Consider the following 19166-nt stretch of genomic DNA (forward strand, 5'->3'; position numbering starts at 1 on the left):
TTAACTACCAGCACGAAGAGGGAAAGTGCTGAGTACCTGGGCCAGATAGTCTGGGAACAACCTTCCTGATGGCATCCACTTCTGTGCAACTGAGGGCAGAGCGCAGCCCCGTGTCCTTAGTTCCCTGAGTTGTCTATGTGCAGAAGGAACAACACTTAGGGATGGGCACTGCTAATGGCAGGAAAATCCATGGTTCTCTGACATTAAGGCATTATAAACACTGAAAGAAAAGAAATCTGTGTTGTGGGTTTTTTTTGTTTTGTTTTGTTTTTTTGTTTTTTTTTTGCATACAACGCCTAAAGCCTTATCTCTCATTCTGTCAGGAACCAAGGAGTATGTATACAGATGGTGCAATTTATTATGTTCTGTACTGTGACCAAGTGCTGAAATACCTTCAGGAAATCACCAGAAAGCCTGAAAAGCTTTGCTGCCTCTTGTGACTCCAGCTCAGTAAGACTATAATTGAATGAGCACAGTATATTAAGCACTGCATGTTTCACAGTAGACTTACAGAAAAGGATGCCATCATTTTTCAGAATCACTACAGAAATATGTTTGCCACACAGTTACTGCCTGCACCCAACATAATGTCTGTCTGGCTGTACCTGGCCTTTACAAACATATGAGAAGGGGATTTACAAATAACTGGACTGCCACAATGGACCAAGTTCATGTCAGGTGCCACTCCACTGAATTTCAGTGTGTTGGCCTCATTTGTAGGATGTTGCTGAGCCCTGACATTGAAACTGGTGCCTTTTGGGATTGAAATGAATGGAGATTTGGTGGCATGGAAAGAGACTTCTATCCATGTGTTGATGTATTTCATTCCTGCTTTATGGAGCAGATTTTTATGAAATTGTTCATGAAACTCTGCCCAGTGGGTGCAAGAAATAGAGGGGAAAAAAATAAAATCCATATCCTAAACCCCATTCATCTCCAAGTATGAAATATAAACCTTGAGCCCAACGCTTAATTTGGACCCACTTGTTTTCTCCATTCAAAGCACTGAAAACAGGATAGTGCCACCAGCCCAACAGCAGATACTTATGAGCATCTTGCTGCACGCCAAGCCCAACCAGCTGCCATGGCCATCAGTCACAGAGGTTTCAGTTGCTTCAGTGAAAGCCAAACCTGGCCTGCTTCCTCCCTGCAAAGCCATGTGGGCTCTTTATCCACATCCTTGCAAGCACTATTATTACACAGAAACACCAACGCTGGGAAGTGTCTTCCTTGTGACATCCCACGGACACCAGGCTGGGGATACTGAGCTGACAACAGGACAATCCATCACTCTAGGACAAAAAATAGATAAATAGAGCAACAAACAAATACCCAAAACAGATGTTAATTATTGTATTTATTTTTTTACTAAAAGAAAGAGAGAGAAAAACATTAGATTAAAAGCCCCACCACGTGCGGCTACAGCGTGGGACCGAGAGCCGATCCTCGTGTGCAGCCCCGCGGAGCGGAGCTCGGCCGGAGGAGCGCCGTCGTGGAGCAGCGCGGCGTGGGCAGAGAGCGCAGGGACCGCTCCGTGGGACTGAAAAATCGCTGCGGTAGCAGCGCCAGCGGGAGGGGGGTCGGTGCCACCCCGCTCCTCCGCCTCTCCCCGCAGGCTCCGACCCATCCACCCTCCAAACTTTTTCCTCCCAGCCGGGCCGAGCGGCGGCCCCGGAGCGCCCCGGTGGGGGGAGCCGGAGGGGCGGGCACGGAGCGGCGGGCGGAGGCCGGGGAGAGCCGCGCCGGGCAAGGCGCTGGGTTTTCCCGACCACCCCTTCCCCTCCCCCCTCCTCCCCCCCCCGCCCACCTCCTGCCTCCCTCCCTCTTTCCCTCCCTCCCTCTTTCCCTCCCTCTCCTCCAGAATTAAAGTTGGGACAGTCGCGCTCCGGGGATGGGTGCGAGCCAACGCCTGTGCCGCCGGCTCGCTCTGCTCCGTCCCCAGATCGCCCGGAGCCCGCGCCCCCGCCCGCCCGCCCAGGAGGGATGCTGCTCCGGGAGCTGCTGGGACTGCTCCGCTGCTGCTGGCCCTCCTTGCTGCTGCACTGTGCCCTCCACCCGGTCTGGGGCTCCGTCCAGGTAAGGGCCGCGCTCAAGGGGCCGGGGGCGACGGGCGGCACCGCGGAGGCGGCGGGCGGTGGTCCCCGGGCGGGGGAATCCGCAGCTCTGCCGGGCTCGGCTCGGGCTGCGGGACCGAGAGGGTGGGGGGTCGGCAGGGCCCGCCTCGAGCCCCGGGAGAGCCCAACTTGCTGCGGTCGGAGCGAGGCGGAGCGGAGTTTCTTCAGCGAGCGCGTTTCGGTGGCGACGTGCGCGGAAGATGCGATGCTCCGGAGGGCTCAATTCTGGGAGCGTTCCGCCTTGGGGTTTTGGTGTTGATTGAGATCTGAGAGCTGTTTGCTTAAATCTCAAAGCAGGGTTTTCCAACTCGGCGCCGGGTGTCGGTGGGTGACCTTGGTGGTGGTGTGGGGTGAGCTGGAAGGTGCCCCAAAGGCAGGAGTGTGTCTGGAGGGACAGTGTCCATCCAACCCGAGCAGAGTGGAGGCACAGCTCGACTTGAATGCGTCACTTGGGTATTTTAAAGTTTATTTATAATATATGTCTTCAGCCGAGTGACTGATGAGGCGGCTGAGTGCTGTTCAAGAACAGCACAATTGCAGTTTCTTGGAGAAAACACGGTGGAGACTCCGCATCTTTCACTCCTTGTTCTAAACTTAGTGACTCCCCAGAGATTAAACAGAGATGTTTCAGCATCTCGTGTCTGCCTGTGAGTGACAAAGAGGATCTGTGCACCTCACAGATTAAAATGAGCAGAAACACTGCAAAAACAACATCTTTCAAACTAATGCCTCCGTCATAAAAATCTCAGCCAGCACCACCCTGCTGCTGTCCTGCTCAGGTGTGCAGATTGCTGGCCATAAGGCAAAGCTTCATTTTTTAAAGGAAACACAATTGTGCAAGAAGAGATGCCTCTGGAAATCCCTCTCCTGTAATCAATCCATCAGCCAAGCAGACCGCAAAAAATAATAATAATAAAAAAACTTCAATAGACATCTTTAGAGCAAACTACTTAAGTGACCTAGTGCAATCTTTCAAATCTTTCAATAGTAGTTACGTTTATAACAACTGAAACAGTCTCTAAGAACTGCAGAAGCCAAGGAGTCAAGGAGTCTGTACTTCCCAATCTTTGTTGTCCCATTCTCCATTTCTGTCTGTGCTATTACACACTGCTCTACCTAAGGGTAATCAGTAAGACCCGTGCTTTTTACCCAAACACAGATGTACCCCAGGACAAACTGGCAGATACCAGAGGGAAGGATGGTGCTCAGCACTCACCGATGCACTGACGAGCTGGGATTGGAGCTCACTCCTCTTTGAATCCCTCCCATGGCTTCTTTCCCCATGTCAAGCTGTAACCATTGCTCTTATCATCAAAGTCTTCTTTTGATGATGACTGACCCAGGGGTCCCATTGTATTTCTTACCTTATCTACAGCAGCCATTGTGGATTCTCACTTTTCCTGGCCCCTCTCTACCCATCAGCTGTGCTCTGACCTGTGTGTGTGGCATGGCCTCCCTCACCACGTCTCAGTGCTCATTCCTTGGACCCTGCCTTGAGGCACTTAACAGAATCAGTCAGATACAAATCAGAGGAGCAGCATTATTAAAATATGCATGTAAGCATATATTTTTTTTTCTTAGCTTAATAGCCAACATAACAGGAAGGAAGGCAGGCACGATTCTGTCTGAAGTTTCTGACATAATTAAAAAAATATATTAGTATGTGCAGTGATAAATTGTAGTGTCATGCCTTTTCTGGTTTTATAAACATGGATTTGGATTAACCGTGATGTGAATTATGCAGAGCCTCTCTGGGATTTACACGGTGTTGTTGAGATTTCATCTCTGTAGACTGGTTCCAAGAAGCAGAGCTCTCACCGCCTCAGCAGGATCTTAGAGGTCTCAGTGGCACTTCTCTTTTCAAGCTTTCCTCCCTTTGCCTGGCTTGCATTCACCAGAGGGCCACGGTCAGGAGACTGTACCGAACCACTCTACCCATCCCACTCTGTACAGCGTGCTCATGGACTGCTGCAGCCCTGCAGGACTCTACTGGAGTACCGAGCTCCTCTGGCCACACACAGATTGGTTTTCCCATCCTGAACGAGGCAGGATCAGTCCCACTGCATCTGCAGGAAGTCTTGGATTAAGAGATACAGACTTCCTCCGAGAAACTACAAAAGGAAACCAACGTTTTCCACTTTTTGCTTGCTTTTCCCTGGGCATTTGTGGATCAGATTTTCATTGCCAAGAATGCTTAAAAACATTTGCCTTTTCGCAAATCACATTCATATCAAAGGTACAAAACAGTAAAGTCAACTCTCCATTTATTTTCAGAGCAGGAAAAGAAATTACATCCCCTTGAAAGCCAGGCAACTTGTGCACCCAAGCTGACAAATGGTTAGATGAGCAGCCAAGTACCAAGGAGACATGTCCATAGTGCTTACAGTAGCAGGGCTGGAGAGTTCGGGAGGAGAGCAGAGAGTGCACCCAGGGTCCAGAGCCTCCCTGGAGAGGGATGGAGCTCTCTCAGTGGATCTGTTTTCCTCCTTCCAGCTCTTGTTAAAACAGCTTACCTTGAATTACAGACAGTGGTAAAGAAACATGGAGTAATTTATTTCATCATCCTCCATGAGGACAGAATTTTTCCCCAAAGCATATTTTCCAGTGATTTGTTCTGCTTTACCTTTACAAGATATAAGTAATAGCCTTCATTCCTTTCATAAGAAGACTTAAGAGACATCAATACTGTGGGCTGTTTTTTTCTTGAAACAAGCCAAATGTCTTCTTTTTTTCTCAAATCCATCTTGTTATCATTAGTTAATCTTATTCCAGCAGTCCTTGACCATTTCTCTGCTCAAGGCCACAGCCTCTATTAGTGTCTTTTCAGCCAGCTTACAATATCCTTGTTCTTTTTTACCAACCTTTGAAGGTAAGATCTATGTTTCTGTAGGTGTCTTCCATCAACTGGACATTGTATCAAGTGAAAAGAGAAGAGAACCAAATAGGGGTTGAAGCGAGTGCTCTCAAATTTCAGCTCTTTCCCAAGCATTCAGAATCATTGTGGGGAATCTTGATAAATGATTCAGAGTGAGATATGTGGAGACCAAGCAACTCTTTTTTTCAGAAATGTCATCAAAAAAGTATACAGGAGCAGAGAGCAGTTGGACATGCACAGGGTTAATCTTGTCTGCAAAGTAATTGAGAAAAATACCCACTGGTTTCCGAGGACACTCTATTATCAGCCTAAGGTAGAAGAGCCTCCAGGGATTTAAAAACAGTCAATAGTCTAAAAAAAAACTGAGCAAGCCTTTTGGTTCTGGTTGATATTAAGTTAGAGCAATAATGTAGTGTATCTCTTCCATACCAGCATCATGTTCAAACTCACATACACAAAGCTACTTCTGGTCTGCATATGAGGTTGGCTCCAAGACCGCTGAATGGTATTCTACCCTGACTCTGTTCTCTCCCATTTTATTGGCTCCCACAAGACTGTAGGGAACCATAGCGTTTATCAACCAGAGAACCAAGTAAGGAGTGATAATTAAAGCTGGGGGTCGGTATTGCTTCCTGATCAGCAGTTGACGCTGGCAGAGCGATGCTGCCTCACTTGCTGTGTAAGTGCTGCAGCTGCTGCCCCACCTCAGGGTGTCCTTTCTTTGTGTGAGCCACTGTCACCCTGGCCCAGTGCACAGACAGCCCCACAGGAGCCAAAGTGGTACAGAGAGAAAATTCTGCTGCCTGTGATCACTTATGTTAAAAATAAATGCACCTACTTAGCAGACAGATTTATTACCAGCTCTGAGGGATTATGAACCCAAGTCACTTTGATTCATTAGAGTGTTTGGAGAGTTTGTGTAAGTTCCTGGAAGCTGTCTGGGATGGTCTCTAACCAGCCTCATACTGTTACCTGGTGGTGAAGGGAAAGTTGGAAAGCACTCCTACTGAATTTGTCTCTCCCTATGTTTGGTAATAGATGTTGACATACTGTTTAAACAACTGATCCTCCTGACTTGTGCCTCAGCTACGCATACCTCTTTCTATTCTTTTCTTCCCTCTCTGTAATATTTCATCAACAAAGCCCTACCTCTATTTCCCTGAGGCCAGAGCAATGCATCTTTCTGCGTTTAGAAACCTCCTACACATGTGAATATGTCCTTGGTGCAGTGATGTTGTTTTAATTACCCGCATCTCTTTTTTTTTTTACTGAAAATACAAAGGCCTGTGGGCTTCCTGCAGTGGAGAGGGGATGGTCTCTTCCCCAAAGCTGGCTGGAGGAGGGAGGAGAAGCCTGGGTGGGAAGGAAGGGAAGGCAACCTGGGCAGGGTAGAACGAGGTATTGCTAGAAGACCCTTCCAACCCAAATTGTTATGAGGTTCTGTGAGCCGTGAGTGACCATGGAGGCAGGCAGCAGGGCAGAAGGGGCCGTCTGAAACAGGTCAGAGAGGCTGGAGTGAAACCTTCTCTGTGTGATGACCAACATGCCATGGAAGAGAGCTGAGTAAGGAGGATGATATTAGGGCAAAACTATTAGGATGATAACCCTCCCAAGGCCAAGTTTACAAGGCAACAGCTGAATGTTAGTGTGATTTTCCTTAGCTTCAGTGGGACAAAGGTCTGTTGTGAATATCCCATATATTTTTGAATCCTTTCAAAAAAGGTTGACTTAGGGATCCCTGAGGGCTCTCCTCCTGAGTGAGAAGCTACTACAATATTCCATAGATTTCCTTTTCATTAGGGACATACTCCTTTCATTTTGTAGCATCACATTAGGAATTTTACAGTTACTGAATATCCTTATTACCATGGTCCTAGGCATACGAATATTATTTCTGGTAAGAAAAATATGCTGTTAACGTGCACTCCTTGTCATGACTAGATCACTGTGCTGTGAGTGTATGCATCCTGGCTAAGTCACTGGACAGGGCCAAGCAATACTGGTGTATGGATTCAGCACTGTTTACACTTGGGTTCTGCAGTTCCTTCTCTTCAACTTCTTTGATAATTGACTTGAATCTGCAAGACACAGATTGTGGCATTTCCATTTTGACCAAGTCTTTCATGCAGTCTGCAGAGTAGAGAGAGCCTGCACCTCGCCATGGCGGGAAGCGAAGCATGTCTCCAGACATGAAAGGGAAGCTGGCAAAACAGGAGAGAGCTCTGGCTCTTGGTTCTGGCATAAGGAAAATGAGAATAACCCTGACCCTAAATACCTTGCAATTTTTATTAGCTCTCTTTGGCTTGCAGCAACGACCCTGTGAATAATGCATGCTATTAGATAGGCTTTCCTAGGGAAAGAGGGCTTATGCAACCGCATTGTCTGCCACTACCCGCCTGCTCCCTACCCCATGGTAATTTAGAAACCAGCCAGCCACAGCCTGAAGTAAAGAGGTCTTGAAGATACTATGTTAAGTAAAACATAAAATTGAGACCTCGCATGGAAGAGACCTTGTGTCCTCAGTGAGGAACAGGCAGAAGCGCATTTCTCTCCAGAGGCTGAAGTGCCAACTGGGAACCCAAGTTCAAGAAGCATGTTCATGGAAAATCAGTTTTCCCTCTTTCTGTTGCTTGTGCCATGACTTGTTTCTCCACAGGTCACTCAGGGTGAGCCCCAGAAGTCATGTTCCAAGCCTGTAGCTGATGAAGTCCCGGAGAGCTGCCACCGGATCTGTCAATGCAGGCCTCCACCACCACCGCCACCACCACCACCGCCACCACCTCCTCCCCCACCACCCCCCAGGCTGCTGGTGGTGCCAGGTAAGTGGGCAGAGGGACAGGGATGCCTGGGCAGATGGGAGGGGGAGGGATGTGGGAGAGGGCACAACGTGCTCGTTTGTCATTTTCCACTTAGCAAATGGAGGAAAAAATGTTCTCAGTGGAGATGGAGATCTGTTTTCTGATCAATGAATAATACTTGGCTTTTGGAGGAAAGCCAGAGAAATTCCCTCCTTTCGTTGTATTAGATATGATTCCCTGGCTTTAAATGGTTCACTAATGTCCTAGCCCTGAGAAATTCTTTCCCATGCAGACTAAGTGTTGTGCTTCTCCTGGACTTACATCACCTCCTGTTTCACCATGTACACAGCCTGGAGGTCTGTGTGGTCCAAGACCCATTAATTTACAAGCGGGCAAAAATTCCAGTGTTCTGCCCAGACCAGCCTGAGTGGAAGGAGAGTCATGGGCAAGTCCTCCAAGCAGTGAGCTGACCTTTCTGGCACTGCCTGTGTCACCTCAGTGCCAAGACATGAGCTGAGCCCTGCACAGACACCTTTAGGTGCTTGCTATGTCAGCAGAACCCCTTAGTGCAGTGATATTTTTGCATTTGTCTCTGCCTGAAAGGCTGCCTATTAATTCTTCTCCCTGCTTAGATAGAGTCCCTTGGGAACAGTGTTGCAAAGTATATCTATTATCTTTCTCAGCGCTTCCCCCGAGGGAAAAGAAATCATTAGCAGCGTCATTTGGCTGTTTGTCTCTATCAGCTCTGTCCTCAGATGTGTGCAAGACATGAGGAAGGCTCGCACACAGTTTTCAGCCTGACAGAGGACAGGCAGAATTTTGCAGTGTTTTCTGCCAGCAGCAAGCTTCGTATCTGTGCCAGGCTGCAGAAATGTAAGGCGAAGGCAGAAAAAATAGCAGTAATTTGAAACACTTGGGAGAGGAAATATAAAGACAGCTTGAAAAGCAGAGATGAATGTTTTTAATAGCAGGAGAAATCTCTTTCAATTTTCATTAAAAAAAATGTGGACAGTAATAGTGAAAACTGCCTTTGTCTCATAGTCAGAAAATAATGTTTTATCACGGTTTTCTTGCACCTGGGCTACTCGTTGCTCTGAGGGAACCACTCTTACCCATACGCAGATCAGTGTCAGGTCCTGGGCATGGTGCTCAGCAGTGCTCTGCTCTGCCCAGCAAGCAGCTGCTCTGCGTGTGTGGAGCTGTCTGCTGTGAGTGGGAAGGAAATCATCCCAGAAAAAAAAATCAGGCTGTCACATGCTGCAAAAAGAGGAAACAGAAATCAAACGGGCCTGCGACTGGGATAGCCTGATGCTTACTCAGGCTGGATTGCCAGGTGCTAGCCCAGCTCTAAAAATGAGCTATATAAATCCAGATGACTAATGTTTAAACAAGCTCTTTCATTTCAAATGCAATAAAAAAAATAGATTACGCATATCTTTCACCAGTAAGCTTTAGAGTAGCAATCAAGTGCCTCATCTTGAATGAAGCTTTAATTGTTATTGGCTGTCTAGGCGCTGTGATTTAGCCCATGTGTACAGCAAGCCCCATTCTTGTGAGGATGAGGGAGCCCTGTGGTTTAATATTGATGTTATGGACACCACTTTTAAACAGCATTCAGATAAGCAGTAAAGGGACAGAACGAGCCATTAAGGTGGCTGATGCTAGGCTTGCACTTTGCACTTCTTCAGTGATTCAAGTACTGGAAAGACCTTAAAAAAAAACAAAAAAGAAAGAAACATCAGCCCAGGAGCCACAAGTTTGTTACTTTTACAAAGTACAAGGTCTGCACCATGAGGCAATTTGAGAAGGTGCTGCCACTGCCCTTAGAGCCTTGTCAGCCACAAAAGGATGCGGTCTCCTAGGCACAGCCCTTAGCAGCTATTTTTTAATTGCCTTGAAAGTTGTTGGAGGTTTATATCATCTCCACATGTCGTGGTGTGAGTCTAATGGTGAAAGCCATTAAGTACATATCTCTTCCCCGTGCAATTACTACACATTGACAGGTGTCTTTGGCATGTTCTGATTGGTCTCCATCTGCTGTGGTGGGAAAGCATACAACTCTTCACCATCATAAGTTCATAAGTTCATAAGTTCATAAGGTTGGAAAGGACCTATAAGATCATCTAGTCCAACCATCCTCCTATCACTATCTCTACCCAACTACTAAATTAAGTCCTTTAGCACCTCATCTAAACGCTTCTTGAACAGCGCTAGGGATGGTGCCTCAACCACCTCCCTAGGCAGGCCATTCCAGTGCCTGACCACTCTTTCAGAAAAGAAATGCTTCCTCAGGTCTAATCTAAATCTTCCCTGGCGCAACTTGTGGCCATTCCCTCTCGTCCTGTCATTACTTATCAGGGAGAAGAGGCCTACCCCCTCCTCACCACAACCCCCCTTCAGGAAGTGGTAGAGTGCAATAAGGTCTCCTCTGAGCCTCCTCTTCTCCAGACTAAACAATCCCAGCTCCCTCAGCCGCTCCTCATAAGACTTGTGCTCCAGGCCCCTCACCAGTTTTGTTGCCCTTCTCTGAACACGCTCCAGGGCCTCAATGTCCTTCTTGTAGTGAGGGGCCCAAAACTGAACACAGTACTCGAGGTGCGGCCGTACCAGAGCTGAGTACAGGGGGATGATCACCTCCCTGCTCCTGCTGGCTACACTATTTCTAATACAGGCCAGGATGCTGTTGGCCTTCTTAGCCACCTGGGCACACTGCCGGCTCATGTTGAGCCGAGCATCAACCAACACCCCCAGGTCCTTTTCCTCTCTACATTCTTCAAGCCATTCTGCCCCAAGCCTATAGCATTGCATGGGGTTATTGTGGCCAAAGTGCAGGACCCGGCACTTGGTCTTATTGAACCTCATCCCATTTTGCTCAGCCCAGCTGTTCAGCCTATCCAAATCCCTCTGAAGGGCCTCCCTACCCTCAGGCAGTTTGACACATCCTCCCAGCTTTGTGTCATCTGCAAACTTACTGAGGGTACACTCAATTCCCTCGTCTAGGTCATCAATAAAGATATTAAACAAGATGGGCCCCAAAACTGACCCTTGGGGGACACCACTCGTTACAGGACGCCAGCTGGACTTAACTCCATTAACCACTACCCTCTGGGCACGGCCCTCCAGCCAGTTCTCCACCCAGAGAAGAGTGAACCTGTCCACACCACGGGCTGCCAGTTTCCTTAGGAGAATACTGTGGGAGACCGTGTCAAAGGCCTTGCTGAAGTCCAGGTAGACTACATCAACAGCCTTTCCCTCATCTACCTGTCTGGTCACCCAGTCATAGAAGGAGATGAGGTTGGACAAGCACGACCTGCCCCTGGTGAACCCGTGCTGGCTGGGTCTGATCCCTTTATTGCCATGCACGTGTCGTGTGATCTCCCTCAATAACATCTGTTCCATAACTTTCCCTGATACCGAGGTCAGGCTGACAGGCCTGTAGTTCCCCGGGTCTTCCTTACGGCCTTTCTTGAAGATGGGAGTCACATCGGCAAGCCTCCAATCTTGTGGGACCTCTCCAGATAACCAGGAATGCTGATAGATGGCAGAAAGTGGCTCGGCAATCACCTCTGCTAGCTCCCTCAGCACCCTTGGGTGGATCCCATCTGGCCCCATGGACTTGTGGCAGTTCAGATGGAGGAGAAGATCTCTGACCGTCTCTGCTTGAATCACAGGGGGTGCATTATGCACCCCGTCCCAGACTTCCAGGTCAGGGCAAGTACCATTTGGATAACTGTCCTGTCTATTAAAGACAGATGTGAAGAAGGCATTGAGAACCTCAGCCTTTTCCTTATCATCTGTGGTTATATTGCCTGCCTCGTTGAGTAAAGGAGGGAAATTTTCCTTAGTTTTTCTCCTGCTGTTAATATATTTGTAAAAGGGTTTCCTGTTCTCCTTTACAGCAGTAGCCAGCCTAATTTCAAGCTGGGCTTTAGCATTTCTAATTTTCTGCCTGCAGATCTTGGCCAGTTCTCTGTAGTCACCCCAAGTAGCCTGACCCATCTTCCAGAGGACATAGACTCTCCTTTTCTCTCGGAGTCTCAACAAAAGATCCCGGTTCATCCACACTGGTCTTTTGCTCCTCCGGCTTGACTTACAGGACTCCGGGACTGCCTGCTCCTGTGCCTTTAAGATTTCCATCTTGAAGAGCATCCAGGCTTCCTGGACCCCTTTACCCTTCAGGAGCAAGTCCCAAGGGACCCTTGCAACAAGTGTCCTGAACAGGTCAAAGTCTGCCCTCTGGAAGTCCAAGGTAATAGTTTTGCTAGTCACCCTCTTGACGGCACCCAGAATAGCAAACTCCACCATTTCATGGTCACTCTGGCCAAGACAATCTCCAACCTTCACATCCCCTACTAGTCCTTCCCTGTTAGTGAAAAGTAGGTCAAGCAAGGCATCTCCCCTGGTAGGCTCTTGCACCAGCTGAGTCAGGAAGCAATCATCCACACATTCTAATCCCACCTCAGCAAATGATACTTGGATGTACAGGATAACATTGTATGTGAGCAGCTGAATTCATCCCTGAAAGGGTTTTATTGTGCTTGAGAAGAATTCAGAACTTTTGGGAGCCATTACAGTGCATTTAGTATCTCTTTAGACATATCAGTATTGACGAGTTCATCCAGTGACAAACCTCAACTCTGCCTCCTCCAGATATATTTATACAAAGTCTGTTAAATACTAATTCCAGAATTCATGTATAATTACTGATAAATTCTATGTTTATTCTGATATATAGTAAGCTAATTCCTTTCACAAAAGATAAACAGAATCACATGCAACTTAGCAGTCAGTCTAAATAAATGAGAGATGGTGGAAACACCAACGTGCTTGTATGTAATGTATGGGTTGTGTTTCATTGCGCCCTGAGGAGACATATCATTCATACAGCAATATGAGCACGGGAAATTAAATTAGATCATTTGGTCCATATATTTCCCAACATGGATAACTGAATTACAGACTGGTGAATTCAGATAATTACTTTGCCACCCAGACTCCTGGTCTCAGGAAAGAAAACACAAGCTGTTCTTGTCTTCCCTCAGCCACAATCATGGGCTTCCTTTTCCCATGTTTCTAACACCTTCATACAGACCACTGACATTTCTGATGTCCCTTCCAAACCCTGTTCTTGCTTTCTCTGTACCTGCACTGCAGCTCTCATGGGACATTCCCCATGCTCTGCAGCAGCATATCTACGTTAAACAGAGGAATCCTGATCTACTGAAGTGAATGCTTCTGCTTTTCAGTGTCTAAATGAAGGCTGTGTTGGCCACATTAGCCTCTGTGGATGCTGATTCTTTCAGTATTGCTAGGCTGGGACTCAGTATCTCTTTCCATACACTGGTACACAAGAGTCTTCACCATGAGTCTTTCAGCTTTGAATTTCCTAAGTTTCATGCCAGGTGCAGTTTGTTGGTGTCCCACTGAGATTCTGGTGCCTTGTTCAGTATATATATGAGTGTGCCTTCCTGAGAGTTTTCAAGCTGAGGAACCTCAGCCTATGTTAGAAGTAGCTAGGATGCTGAGGGCTGTGCAAAAAACTAGTGGGGACTGTTGGAGAGCTGAGCCAATTGCAGTTCCACCAAGCAGTCTGGCATCCTCACAGTTCCACAGTCTCTCTCCTTATGCAAGCAACAGCCTGCTCTTTAACCCATGCCTACAAAACTGCTGGTTAATGAAGTGAAGGGAAAGCTCATGTGAATGTGAGTGGCCTAAGGCCAACCAAGTTTAGATGCTGACAGCAAAGAAGATAAGAACTTCCAATGAAATTCCTTAGATGTGGCTGTGATGACCTAGAGAAGCTAAAGTTTCTCAGAATCTGGCTTTTAATTAACTGTTTCTTATTTCCCTTCATCTGCTTTCCTCCTGGTTCCTGGCTGTTTGCCAAGGCTAGACAAGGTGGATGGAGTACTTGTTTAGGCAGCATTTCTAACCCAGCTTCTCAGACCCATGAGATTAAGCTAGTTCAAATGAAGTTGACCCTTCCAAATCTAAAACATTGCAGATGTCAACCTTTAAATACTTTGTGAGCACACAGGATTCTCCAGGGCCACTAAAAAGAAGAAAGGACATAATTTGAAAGAAAAAGCCAGGCTTTCAAAGGAGAGGATTGACGGTAGACATCCAAGTAGAGAAAAATACTGCAGTCAGTATAAGTTTTAGTCTGTGTAAGTTTTGAGGAAAAAACAGTTCAGAAGTGACTTACTGAGGATGAATCAGGGAAGGGAAAAGAAGTTCAGCATGAACACCTCACTTGTTGGTAGGCAGCATCTGCTGTCACCGCTCTATCCATCTCCTGCACTGGGTGGAGGTGTCCATGGCACTGCCATCACCTCTCTGGGTGATGGAAGTACCAGACCAAATATTGTTTCAGTTGAAATTTAGTGGTGGAAATGCGAGTAGAACTAGCACAACTGAGTCTGTATGTGAACCAGCCTTTGATTTGCTGGATGTAGAAATACGTACACCAATTCTGAACATCATGAAAGTCCTAAGCTCTCAATTGAGATAAAGCATAATCAAGCTGCACTGCAAAGCCAAAGTAAATTATGTCATTGCAGAGGACTCTAATCTCCAGGCTGTAATTGTACGATTTGGCTTTTCAAGGTGAAATCTTCTATCTTGAAATTAATGCACCTAATTAATTAATTATTTGGACTGTTGAAAATGCCAAAACAAAAATGACCAACTGTGTCAAGGAGCAACTTTTTGGCAACTGTATGAGCAGAAATGTATCGCTTAATTTCAAAAAATGTGCAGTGTTCCTCCAGTGCAAGTAGAAAAGCCAAGGACATTTGGATTTTTAAGGACAGGTGATCCCACGTGTGTAATAGGCAGGAGTCTGAAGTATAGGAACAATCTGGAACTTCTTAAACTTTGAGTAAGTTTTAAAGCAACTAGTATTGAAGTATTTCACTTGCTGACCACTAGCAACACAGCTTTTCACAGCAGGAACTTCTCATAGAAATGAAAACCATATACATCTGCAACATAGAAGAATAAGAAATGGCTTTAGCTTAGGCTTTTCTGTGATCTAAGATTCTAAATCCTGGTGATAGAATAGGCAGAGTCACCGTGGGTCAAAAGTATGAGTTTGAAGTTCAAACTACGCACTCTCTCCAAATGGCTGTTTAAGCAGGATTGCTAAACATGATCCTGGTTCTCACAACATCACTTGTACTACATGAACACAAACACAGGTGGGCTTGCCTACACAGTGCCAAAAGGACCCTTTGGCTTTGGCAGACATCTGGAGTTGAGGGGAAGTCATGATTGCAAAAGCTTCATTGAAATCCTCCTGTCATGACTTAAAACCATGTCATGGCTTAAAACATGAAGTGCCAAAGAATTTGCTGCAGGTATTTGGGTGCAGCTCTTGCATCCCAGACAGTTCTGACTTGAGGTTTCCTTCCGTATAGGTATTTTGTCTAGGGAGTGCTTTGCACTTTTGCAGAGAGCAGATGTAAATATAATTTTGGACAACAAAAAAATTTCCTAACAGGAGAAAGATCTTTTTGTCTATAATGCATACAACATGCCTATTAGCTAAACTGAGCAATAATGGAAGAAGACTACAGTAACATCAGAAGTGCAGAGGTGCACAGACTCCTACACCAAAAAATTTATAGTAATGATAGCTACTGTGAGAGAACATTCTTCTAGCACATTGATGTAGGTAGTGATTTTAAATACAAGCAGGATGCTGAAACAGGGAAGCCCTTTCAGTTTTGGTAACACAGCTGTTATACTGTGAATTATACTCCTGTGTGAGAGCTTTGTTTATAATTTACAGTGCAAAACCAAATTCAGTTCTTGTCTTCTCCCAGATACACTTTTAGTTTACTGAAGGGTTACGATCCTAAGAACTTGAAGTAGGATTTTGAGGCTTTGAAATCCAGCCATACAACCTGAAGACACAGATGATGGCACAAGTCCAGGTCTCCATCATATTGTCTTCACACTGCAGACACTGCCTTCCCCAGAAGCACAGAGAACAAAACGATTAAGCTACTAAGGTAGAATTTAGAAGAATTCACCCACCTAAATCAGAAATGCAATGCTTAGATTTCCTGCTGTTGAAAATTAACATGGTAAGCAACTCAGTACCACACAGCTGTTTGCTGACTCCCTGCTCCCAGTGGGATGTGAGAGAGAACTGCAGGGAAAAGGAAGGGAAAAAAACAATAGCAAAGATAGTTATTTTTATGTACATATTTACAAAATAAGTCATGCACGATGCAGTTGCTCACCACTTGCTGACCAGTGCACAACCAGTTTGCCCCCCCTTTCAACGATGCCATATGCTATGGAATATTCCATTGGCAAGCTTAGGTCAGCTATACTGGTTTTGTCTGATCCATCTCCTTGTGCCTCCTCCCCAGCCCGTCACTGGCAGGGCAGCATGAAAGTGTCTTTGGCTCTGTGCAGCACTGTTCAGCAACAACTAAAACATCAGTGTGTTATCAACACTGTTCTCCCAAAGCCAAAACATAACATCATACCATATACTGTGGAGAAAATCATCTCTGTCCCAGCTGAAATCAGGACACCTGCCTAGCAGTGCAGGCACTGGTCATTCAAATATCTAAGACAAAGATTTCAGAATCCTAGTATCTTTTTTGCATGTAGTAGAGGTATTTCTAGTGTAGGAATACAAGTTAGTTCTCATATCTGAGACAAAATGAACAAAAATGTTCAGGGTTAGCAAATTTCTTAAGCAGCAGTGAAATATTCTGTTTGATATAGTCTGGACATCTGGGATTTTATATTAAGTCTGAAGTGACTAGGAAGCAGGTAAGACTGGAAAATGCTTATGCTATTAATAGGATTCTCCTATCAATTGTATACATAATATCTCATATTGGGCTGTTGTAAACTCTGACTCTCTTTGTAAAATACTGGTTGGATCACACTTATTTCCAGCTTCCATTCCCTTCCCAACTCGAGAGTTTTTTCACCACAATAAATTCTGAAATGTTTTGTCAAGACTAATTTTTATTTAGGCAAGTGATGAATCTTCCTGCTGCTCTGGGACCTTGCAGATTTGTTTTGAATTTTTCATGCAGTAATAAATCCATGTTATGGAAAAATCCACTCTCTTGAAAATGTACTCTTTCATACATCTTCCAGTATTTAAAAGTAAGAGCCTCAGGACAGATTTTGCAGCGCAGAAATCAGTTCTTTTATCTATAGATTAAAAGTATTGTCTAATTTTGAAACAAGAAGCAGTAGATATTAAACTCATTCTGCAGGAGAGCAATCCCTTCTGTTTCAAGATGTGAACTCCAATAGCCTGATTTTTGTAATATTTTTTTAAGCAAAAGGACTTGGCAAAACTGAAAACATTATTTCCCTGGCTGGATGGCGGTCCATTTGTACGTGACCAATAACCATTTCATTGATTAAGAAGATAACAAATCTTCAGTGAAGTTATTGACAAGTCAGAGGCTGTTAAGTTACAAGTAATTGTAAGTTCCCATGCCCATGGCAATCTGGTGTTATGCCTCATCTTGTCAAGCTAGAAGTTAACTCTTATTTAGCACAAGCTATACTGGCAGCAAAGGCTAAGCAGATGACCTTGGTAAAGCAGATCTATAGAAGAGTATGTTCTCATAATGTTTTTGTGCATTCTCTTTTTTACTAAATTGATAACTAAGATTTGTGTTACTTATATTATATAATATTATATATATTATTATATTATTGCAACTTATGAGTAATTTTTAAGTTAGGATAGCAGATTAAGGAAGCAGCAGTCTGGATATTTGGGTTGATATACTAGAATGAGTACATAGTGTCCATTAATGTAATAAAAACATCAGTTAATAACTGATACCAGTGCCAACAGTTATAATTAATAATTGTATGAGACAGTTTTAACAGTTGCACTGGTCACATATGTGGGGTAAATAACTCCCAAGGATGGTACTTCAAAAGAAATAGTAGAGATGACAGTATATTTTGAGTAGTTCTATATAGACAGTACACAAATAATACAAAAGAGAAGATGGCTCACCTTCCAGATGACAAGGCTCGCAGGGGACTCCACATAGAAGGGATCTCCAAGAAGAGATCCTTCCCTGGTGGTGGTCAGCCCTTAAATGGGGTTTGGGAGAGGTGCAGCCAGGCTCCACCCCTTCCAATCACACAGGTATATCACCTTCACCTGTGGCCCTGTGGCTGACTTGGTGCTCACCTCAGGTGACCAATCAGTGGTTCAGGCTGTGATTCAGCAGTTCCCATACACGCATATTATTGCTAGTAAATTATGAACACTTAATTGTTATAAAAATGAATCATTTTTTCATTTTGAAGAATGTCTTTCAAATGGGACTGATATTTCATCAGTTCATTAGCAAAAAATATTTTACTCATAGGTCTGTTATTTGGCAAATCAAATTGGACTTGTTTAAGGTGCTAGTGGGACAAATTCTATTGAATTATCACTGGACGTTTTTGCTTCCTTCTGGATGTAATATATAATCTTATTTCATAGCCATTGTTAAGGGGAGTTACTGTCAGCGGAGCAAAGGGAGGTTTCAGTTTAACCCTCAGTTTGATTTAGCAAGCTGTAGGTGTTTTGTCTTCATTCTTCAGCACTAGATGCCAAGTTCTGTATGCTTCATTATAAAGTGATGGTCAACAACATCTCTGCAAGAGCTTGCCTACTCATGCAGGTCTAGATTTCTGCGTGAAGATAAAGTGCAGACAGTGAGCAGTAACCAATTTACTTACTTTTGTGACTGTGAGAAAGGCTGTGCCTTGTCTTTTGGCTTTCAGGGTGCTCCATGTGATATATGAGGATTTCCTGTTGGCCATTTGGCATGGTGGAATGACCTGATCTGTTAACAAGCTGTAAACGCCGTTTTAACTATCTTTGATTTTATGGATACTCAGTGAGAGTCTGTCAGGTGATAAATGGAATTTTATCTTATTGAGATTAAGTTTACTTCTGGTTTGGAAAGCACTTTATATTTTAGTTTCATTTTGCTCTGATCAAGTATTCAGTTTTAGCTTAAGTGAAATGCAATCACACTTTGGAAAAGGAACTCAAGTGCACTGGGTGTGGAAATAACTGGTCTCCTCAAAGAAAAACGTCAAGTGACAGTTGTAGCCCTTCCAGCAGTAACTGAGCCACTGAAGTGATAAAAGAAATGAACTGTGTTATGTGTACCAGGAGGTCTACGTTTATATAAGTGGTGTACAATAACAGAAGTATCTGCTATATAGTCAATCAGATGTTCCCTAAAACTCAGACACATAACTTGCAGTATGTCTTTTTTTTAAGTAAACTCTTTAAAACCATCTGTAGTCATAAATCTAAAGTATATGTCACATATAGCCACTCTCCATATAGTGTCTGAGTGCCCTACACACAAT

The 19166-nt window shown here is 44.9% G+C and overlaps 1 protein-coding gene across 1 annotated transcript in view; it reads left to right on the forward strand.

Moving 5' to 3' along the window:
- The first annotated feature begins 1835 nt into the window (after positions 1–1835).
- PRIMA1 (proline rich membrane anchor 1) overlaps positions 1836–19166 on the forward strand; it is a 45352-nt gene continuing 28021 nt past the window's right edge. Inside the window, exons 1-2 of the mRNA XM_065751344.1 lie at positions 1836–2076; positions 7646–7808. Of these exons, the coding sequence (XP_065607416.1) occupies positions 1984–2076; positions 7646–7808 (256 nt within the window). The 5' untranslated portion in view covers positions 1836–1983. The remainder of the gene's footprint in view (positions 2077–7645; positions 7809–19166) is intronic.

Source organism: Cyrtonyx montezumae, unplaced genomic scaffold (assembly GCF_038088225.1).
Source record: "Cyrtonyx montezumae isolate F1298 unplaced genomic scaffold, pur_monq_1.0 scaffold_10, whole genome shotgun sequence".
In the NCBI taxonomy this organism is placed as follows: Eukaryota; Metazoa; Chordata; class Aves; order Galliformes; family Odontophoridae; genus Cyrtonyx; species Cyrtonyx montezumae.